This window comes from Gadus morhua, chromosome 15 (assembly GCF_902167405.1).
Source record: "Gadus morhua chromosome 15, gadMor3.0, whole genome shotgun sequence".
Taxonomy (NCBI): domain Eukaryota; kingdom Metazoa; phylum Chordata; class Actinopteri; order Gadiformes; family Gadidae; genus Gadus; species Gadus morhua.
In genome coordinates, this window is record NC_044062.1 from 15,036,590 (window position 1) to 15,044,978 (window position 8,389).

Here is an 8,389-nt window from a genome sequence, read left to right on the forward strand (position 1 = left end):
TATATTCATACATATTTTTGTTTATGTTATTGAAAGTTTGGGGTTGATTTAATTTCCAAATGTTTTGACAAGATGTAGATCTATTTATCCATAAAAAAGTCAATTTCTAAGCTTATTAGATACATTGAAGTTTATTTATGAGATGTTTCCTTCAGTCCCGACGGGAATCACGAGTGAGGCGTAAAACAATCAAAGCATACGATCTAAGTAACTACAAGGCAAGTGATATGCAATCAAGTTTCTAAACAACTGCTCGATCAAGCTTAAATAGAAGTTTAGAGTAGCTGTAGGATTCAGAAAGCAACTCTAGTGGGATTCTCTCTCATTATTCTTGAGAGCTTAACAGCAACCTCTCGGAGATAGACATAGTACATCTTAGAAACGTGTGTGTATTTCACATCAACATGCTTTGTATTGCTGACATTTAGCATCATTTAGCAGACAAAGCACTTGTAGAAGGCTCTTTTTTGTATTTTTAATAGTCAAGAGCTTGACTGTTACATCTTAGAGATGGAGATCTCAACAACAAGTGATTGGTAAAAGATGCACGTAGAACGTCTTCTCTCCTCCGCCATGTGCGTCTAGACGCTGACGAGTGTGCGCTGTTCGGCCCGGAGGTGTGTAAGGGGGGCTTCTGCCTGGACACAGTGGGCAGCTACGAGTGTTACTGCCAGACGGGACAGGACTACGACCTGGCCAAGCTGGAGTGCAGAGGTCAGCCATGGTTCTCTTTCTTTATATCGAAATATATTATGTGTTGATTCAATTGATTAGTATAAACTTCACCTTGTAAAGAAAGTTTGTAGATGTGAGTCTGTAAATTATGTAAATATCTGAGTGTGCGTCTGGGTAACGTCGGGTCATTGTGGTGTTGTCCTCCATCTGTGAGCAACATGTACCGAAGCAGGACATGATGCCATGTTACTGAAGGCTGCAAACCGCCGGTTTTAGGACCTGTGAGATCAACCTCAGGGCGGGCTGCACTCAGCGGTCGGCGACCGCCACTCCATCACCGATGAGAGTGTATTTAAAATCTCTTAATGTAGGAAGCAAGCCTGGACACATCTGGACGACCCGGCACACAGCTGGATCCCAAAGGCTTTCTCCGTCGCTGCGGGTTTCCACGTGACACCAGATTTATAAATACTATTACTATCTTTCTATTTACCACAAACCGCTTGCTGGCAGAGCGGGGAAATTTCAAAATAATTTCTTTAGGTCAACTTGTCTCTGCCTGGGGATACCTGGCAACCACGTCAAGTCAATTCCATGTTATTTGTGTAGTAATCCTAAATCACAAATCACAGTGGGGAGACGTTGCCAGGTTGGGGTAAGGAATCAGTAATATCAGCACAGGTTTCTGTAGGAGGAGGTGGGAGGGTGTCTGAAGTAACAGGGTGCTGTGATGTAGGGTTGGGTTGTGCGCTCGTGAGTAACTATCATGCACGGTCCACGTGCACAGCGCTCGCACAGGGCTTTTGCACACGGCCCTCGTGGGTTTGAGGTGGGATACGCGTGGCTCCAGAGGTCAAAGTATAATTAAAAGCGCAACCGCCTCGGGTCCGTCCCAGGTCTGGCGCGGGTCTCGACCATATGTCCAGATGTTTTCCTTCGCTTAGGAGGAGGGACATGTATTTCTGATGTAGACCGGGCATGTTTGAAATCTATCTTCAGCAAGTTTAGCCGCAATACGCTGGTCGGTTAAAGAAACCAAAACAAGTATGTATAAGAAATTAGCGTGTGTGAGAGGAAAAGAATATCTGATTATTTTGTCAATATTTAGCTGATATGGAATAACTTCAGCCAACTGAATGAATGTAGCTCTTTCAGAGGATTGTGTATTTAAGTGTTTTACATTTAGAGGATGTCTGTGTCTCTTTGCCTGTTTTGATGTGTGTTTCATTTATGTTTACTTGTGTTTATGTTCCTCTACTATCTACTTCCGTTCCTCTACTTCTTGTTGTGCTTCTAACTTATCTCCTCTCCTCCTTCTCCTCTCCTCTCCCCTCCTCTCCTCCTGCTCATCCTACTCCTCCCCCTCCCCCCCCTCCTCTGCCTCCTCCAGACATCAATGAGTGTGAGGATGACTCGGTGTGTGTGGACGGGGAGTGTCTGAACACAGATGGTACCTACATGTGTTTCTGCACACACCCCATGGTGCTGGACCCCCAAGGCAACCACTGTGTCTTCCCCCCGGACGTGGCTGGTAGGACCCACACGCTACATACACACTGCATACATACTACACACAAACTACATACATGCTACACACATGCTACGTAGATACTAAATACATACCACATTGATACTACATGCATTCTACATATATACCACATGCATGCCACATAGATAATACATACATACTACATACATGCTGCATAGATACTACATACATGCTACATAGATGCTACATACATACCACAAAGATACTACATAGATACTACATACATACCACATAGATACTACATAGATACTACACACACACTACATGCATACTACATAGATACCACATACATACTACATACATACTAGACCAACACTACATAGGTACTACATACATACTACATACTGTAGATACTACATAGTTGCTACATAGTGTATGTACGTATTCTGTGTGTGTGTGTGTATGTACGTGTGTGCACGTGTGTGTGTGCCCATGCCCTCGTTTGTGCCCATGTGTATACACGTATGCTCCCAGGTGTGTGTATGTACTCGTGTTACCGTGTGTGTGTGTGTGTGTGTGTGTGTGTAGAATAATCAATGAAATTCATATAGCGCTTAATATGGTACTCTAAGACACACATATGTGCCCATGTGTGTGTACTTATGTGCCCTAATGGACATGTTCCCGTCTGCCGCCACATACAGAGCACCGTGATGCTAAGCAGATCGACTACCAGGGCATCTGCTGGCAGGAAGTGACATCATCCATGACTTGCACGCGGCCCCTGAGCTCCACAGGCCCCTCCCCCACCAGGAGGACCACCTACACGGAGTGCTGCTGCCTGTACGGCGACGCCTGGGGCATGGACTGTGCCCTCTGCCCCCCCAAGAACACAGGTACACATTTCACCCGGGCTGGGACCTGCTGTCGGTGGACCTCTGCCACGATGTACACGACGTTAACCTCGAGACGGAGACAGACTCACAGCGGTGATCGTGCGCGTAGCTACTCTTAAAAGGTCAAAACCTGCCTGTGATCAGACCTTCGAACACCGTGTCGTCTGGCTGCGCTGGAGCATCTGTTCCCAATAGAATTGTCAAACTCAATTTGTTGTTTCAATTTGCAAAAGGGAATTTGCCGCGAGCGTGCCTGCCATGAGGATAAACAATGAAAATATCACTTTCTTCCCCTTGAATCAATGTGCGCCGGTCACTGCGGAGTTGGTGGACAAAATCATTCTAATAAATGACATTGGTTACGGGTGTTTTATCAGGAGCAATGGTTGCGATGGTTTGATCACCGACCGTTATGGTCCTGAAAGGAGCCTTCTGCAGTTTGGCAACCCCGGTTAGTTAATGTTGGGAAGGTTCTCTGCCACACCGCAATGTCACTCGACATCTCCATGCTACTCGACATCTACTCTTGTGCTAGCATCGGGCATTAAAATACCTTGATTTGCTGCATCTTTAAACGCAAATAACCTTCTGAGGCCAACCTGCTAGTGTCTCTTTAGTAAACAGGCTACACGGCATCTGGTTATGCTTTTAGGAACTCTGGGGCCTAAACGTGGGCCTCAAGTACCATCTTGAGCCTCTGCTGTGGCGAGCATGTGTTTAGTCAAGTTGAAACATCCACCTTTCTTAAGGTGAAGCTTCTCGCTAGCCAAACTCTCCGCTCCTGCACATGGCCGGAGGCGGCGTTTCATTCGTTTAAATCCTGCCAGGGTTCCATTAGTTTAAATCCTGTCTAACACGGCTGGCATTTGGACGGAACCATCATCCCCTCATTAAGCCACAATGAGGTCATGTCCTGACGATCGTTTAGCACCGCTCTGGCTTTGCCTTGACATTCAAAGTCTTTGTAGAAGCGTCTCAGAACGGCCGAATTGTTGCACTTTTCTCTCTGCTCATATCCCATCGTCCCGTCTCAACTTAGAACATTAAGTCTTCGCAGCGTTCCTAAAGGGTATTCAATCTCTTCCCTTCCTTTCCTTGTCTGTCTCAGAGTAAATTAGATTAGATAGGATAAGACTTTATTAACCCCGGGAGGGCAATTCAGGATGTCTTAATATATATTAATATTTAAATATCCTAGATTTGCTGTTTTGTTCCACCTTTCTCTCTCTCTCTTTGTCTCTCTCGTCTATCTCTTCTCTCTCTCGCTCTTGCTCTCTCTCTCTCTCGCTCTCCTTCTCTCTTTCTCTTTCACTCTCTCCGCTCTCTCACTTTCCCTCTGTCTCTCTTTCTCTCTCTCTTTCTCTCTCTCTCTCTCTCTCTCTCTCTCTCTCTCTCTCTCTTGGAAGCTAGGGGTCAGACTCAAAGGAAGCAGAAATTGTGTTTCGGTATAGCAACTATAAACTTTGCTAAAACTCATGCCCTACGGGCCGACGGGTTAATGGAATTCATCCTATTTCCAATCGGCCCCCCCTCCCCTCCCCAGAGGACTACGCCTCCATGTGTAACCTCCCCCTCAGCGGGGGCCGCCGGCCGTACGGGCGCGACGCCCTGGTGTCGGGACCCGTGCACTCCTACGAGCCCCGGCCGGGGGAGGAGGAGGCGTCGCGGGAGGACTACCCCTCCTCGCGGCTCTACTACGCTCCCCAGCCCGACCAGGACCAGGCCCTGGTGCCCATGTACCACAGCGAGGATGAGGAGGGTGAGTGCCATCTGCCGCCTTCGTCCTCCGGAGTTTAGTTCGTCTCCGGGGGCCTCCGTTGTCACAGCGCCGCTCCCTGTTACGGGAATGTGGTGAGGTTGGAGGAAGCGGTCCGAGGGAGATTGGTGAGGTGGAGCAGCGTCAGAGCCTGAGGTGGTCTGATGGCGCCGTTCTGCTGGTGTTGACAGCGTCTCACCCTCTGAGGTCTAGATTTGTGTTGATCGTCGGTAAGACCCCCCTCAGGGTGGGCTTGGTGGATATCACACTCTACACATCTGCCACACAGGGACACGCTCTCTTTATAAAGCAGTTAGTGACTTTACTGTTGGGGGAAGTTAAGGTGAGCATTTTTTTCAGTGGAGCTCGGTTTGGATTTCAATTTGGAGTGGGATCTTTTGTTAGTTCAGAAATAACAACTGACATCCAAAATCTATACAGGCAGTGTGTGTGTGTGTGTGTGTGTGTGTGTGTGTGTGTGTGTGTGTGTGTGTGTGTGTGTGTGTGTGTGTGTGTGTGTGTGTGTGTGTGTGTGTGTGTGTGTGTGTGTGTGTGTGTGTGTGTGTGTGTGTGTGTGTGTGTGTATGTGTTTTTATCTGTGTGTTCGTGTGTAAAATGGGTTTCTGGGATCCCTTGTGAAAGTGTTTTGCTGCCATCTGGTGGTGAATGCGGTTACTTCATGAAGTGGTCCAAACCCTTCTTCACCGGCTCCTTTCAACTGCTCCGCTGTGAGAGCCACGCACCGGCTGTCACAGTGGAGAGGTGGGGAGTTCACCTATCCATTAGAGAACAGGGGACCAAGGTGGCTATGTTGGTACAAGAGTGTTAGGAATAATTGGACCAGTACACCTCAAGGTCTTAACGTCTCATCAGAAAGATAGAAGGGTCATCCCTCTCCAGTCCTTCCCTCACCTCCACCCCCTACACCCCCTCCACCTCTTTCTCCTCCTCCCCTCCGTAGACCCCTACGATGCGTTTGAGGGCCTTCGTGCGGAGGAGTGTGGGATCCTGAACGGCTGTGAGAACGGCCGCTGCGTGCGCGTGCAGGAGGGCTACACCTGCGACTGCTTCGACGGCTACACCCTGGACATGTCACGCATGGCCTGCATTGGTAAGCTGCTGCTGCATTATGGGTAGGATGCAGGGAGTAGTATGGTTTGAATAGTTATAGCAGGATCATGTACTACAGTGTTTAGAACAGGACGTACCATGCACGGATAGTAGAAGGGTGAATAACATAAAAACAAAAACTGATTCAGAGTTTTAATAAAATTATCTCAAATGACCTCAACATGTCCATGAAAACTCTGTTTGTGTTTAAGTAGTTTAAATACAACTTTATCCTCTTGTTTTTTGTCAGTTCACAGTTCTGATCATGTGGCTCACTCCCGAATTTTCTTTATCTGACCTCTGTTCAAAAATCTATGGATCTGTATTGATGGATTGTCGCTGGATCTGTTTGTATCGATCTCCCCAGATGTGAACGAGTGCTCGGAGCTCAACCGCCGCATGTCTCTGTGCAAAAACGCCAAGTGTATCAACACCCCGGGGTCCTACAGATGTGTGTGTCTGCCGGGCTTCTCGCCCTCCGAGCGGCCGAACTACTGTGTGGCACGAGGCTCCAAAGACCCCGCGGTCGCCATGGCAACGGTCACATCAACGGCCACGCCAACGGCCGCGTTAAGCAGAGACCAGCAATGAGCGTAAATGGACACAAGGGGGCGACTAATACAAAGCAAAAAAACAATAAACAGTACCGCCGGCAAACACACGTATACACACACACACACACACACACACACACACACACACACACACACACACACACACACACACACACACACACACACACACACACACACACACACACACACACACACACACACACACACACACACAGAAGCAACTCCAATACACACACTTATTTAATCAAAGCCCATATAATCTGCACTGTATAAAATACACACTAAATGAAATAAACAGCAAAGAAATTTATTTTACTTGAGATGAAGATTCACCTTAACCTTCTACGTGGGGGTGCCTTTGTCGGGAGAAATATGCAGCATTGTATAAAATGTATGTGTTCTTGTTTTGCTGTTGTTATTGTTTTCTGTGCCTTAAGTTTATTTTTTATCTTGTTGTAGAAGGAACTTTATGTGCGTGTTAAAAGTGTGTTTGTTTGTGTGTTTATGCTCTTGGATGGTAGGGTGGGAGGGAGGGAGGGGGGATAGGCGTTTTGCTCTTTTTTAAACGCATCGACAAACCCTATGGACTCACTGGGGGATTACAATATATTTTCTTCCCAGTAAAAATAATTATATTAATAATAATAATGTGTGGATATTTAATTACATGAGGCAGGTGCTGAAGCCCTCCTCTCCCCCACCTGTTTGTCGTCACGTTAATATTTTATAGTTTATTTTAAATGGAGGCCCGCTTTTTTTCACACTGTGGCATCAGCGTTATCTTTTGACGTTTTACGGAAACTAAAGGCCTGCATTATTTGGAAAATAAGGACTTTTATTTTGAAATTGCCATGTAAATGGACAAAGTGAGAAAAACACAACAGCTTTGTGTCCAGGCCATTCAACGATGACATGTTTTATATTTGGTTGTTTATTATTATCTTTCTTTCTTACTACCACACCTCTTCTGGTCTTTCCCTTCTTTGTTGACCTCTTTTTATCAGTTTGTTTTCCCGCCTCTCCTGTGGAGCTGTAAGGTACCTGCTGTGTTTCTTTGCTGGTTTTTTAGGGGCTTGTTTTTCTGGGAATCACTCATCTTGTTTCTACGTTGTACTGCACAGTCTTGTTTCTATGTTTCTACGTTGTACTTCAAAGTCTTGTTTCTACGTTGTACTGCAAAGTCTTGCCAGGTTGCAAAGCTGCTATTGGGGCCAGCGGTGGGAGAGAGAAACTATTGTACATTTAAACAGAATGGGCCTCATTCCCCAGCGGCCATCTTTGTTCAATCTTGGCTCCAAACGCTAGCTGGGCCGGGAAACTGAATGCAGAATTCCACATTCATTTCCCCCAACCAGCTTGCATGCAGAGTCAAGATGGCTGCTAGGCGATTAAGGCCCAAGGTGTGATAGAGAAAACAGAATTTGTAATTTGTTCATAAATAAATGGCTCTTGTATGATTATTCAAATATTACAATGTATATTAAACCTCTTGAATAATAAATCACCAACACGTGATATTTATAATGACTTCTAGTCAGTCATAGTCTTTGTTATTTCAAATGTCTTCCTAGCATGCCACCTTCAATACAAAATTTGTATCGAATGCAGCATATTTAATGTGTTTCAATCATGTCTATTTTTAATAAATCCATGCTATGTTTATAATACTTTAAACCATCTGAACAATGTATTGAATCAACCAATCAATCTGTTTTGAATGCTGGGAAAAATTGTTGCCTCTTTGTAGTCAATCCAATTTTAGTAAATATAAATATTAAAGAGAATAGGCCTTCTGCCAATTTATGCGTTTCAATGAGCCTTAAGCCAGTCGTTCCCAACCTTTTATGGGCCCGAGATCACATTGGTTGTGCCTGTGCTTCCACATGCA

At 45.8% G+C, this 8,389-nt stretch overlaps 1 protein-coding gene across 6 annotated transcripts in view; it reads left to right on the forward strand.

Annotated features, from left to right (window-relative positions):
• Positions 1–8,175, forward strand: part of ltbp1 (latent transforming growth factor beta binding protein 1) — a 74,561-nt gene extending 66,386 nt beyond the window's left edge. For all 6 annotated transcript variants that reach the window (XM_030379008.1, XM_030379010.1, XM_030379009.1 and 3 more), the window contains 6 exons: positions 586–714; positions 2,066–2,206; positions 2,869–3,060; positions 4,604–4,819; positions 5,778–5,927; positions 6,294–8,175. In XM_030379008.1, coding sequence (XP_030234868.1) covers positions 586–714; positions 2,066–2,206; positions 2,869–3,060; positions 4,604–4,819; positions 5,778–5,927; positions 6,294–6,517 — 1,052 coding nt within the window. In that variant the 3' untranslated portion in view covers positions 6,518–8,175. The remainder of the gene's footprint in view (positions 1–585; positions 715–2,065; positions 2,207–2,868; positions 3,061–4,603; positions 4,820–5,777; positions 5,928–6,293) is intronic.
• The last annotated feature ends 214 nt before the right edge of the window (positions 8,176–8,389 follow it).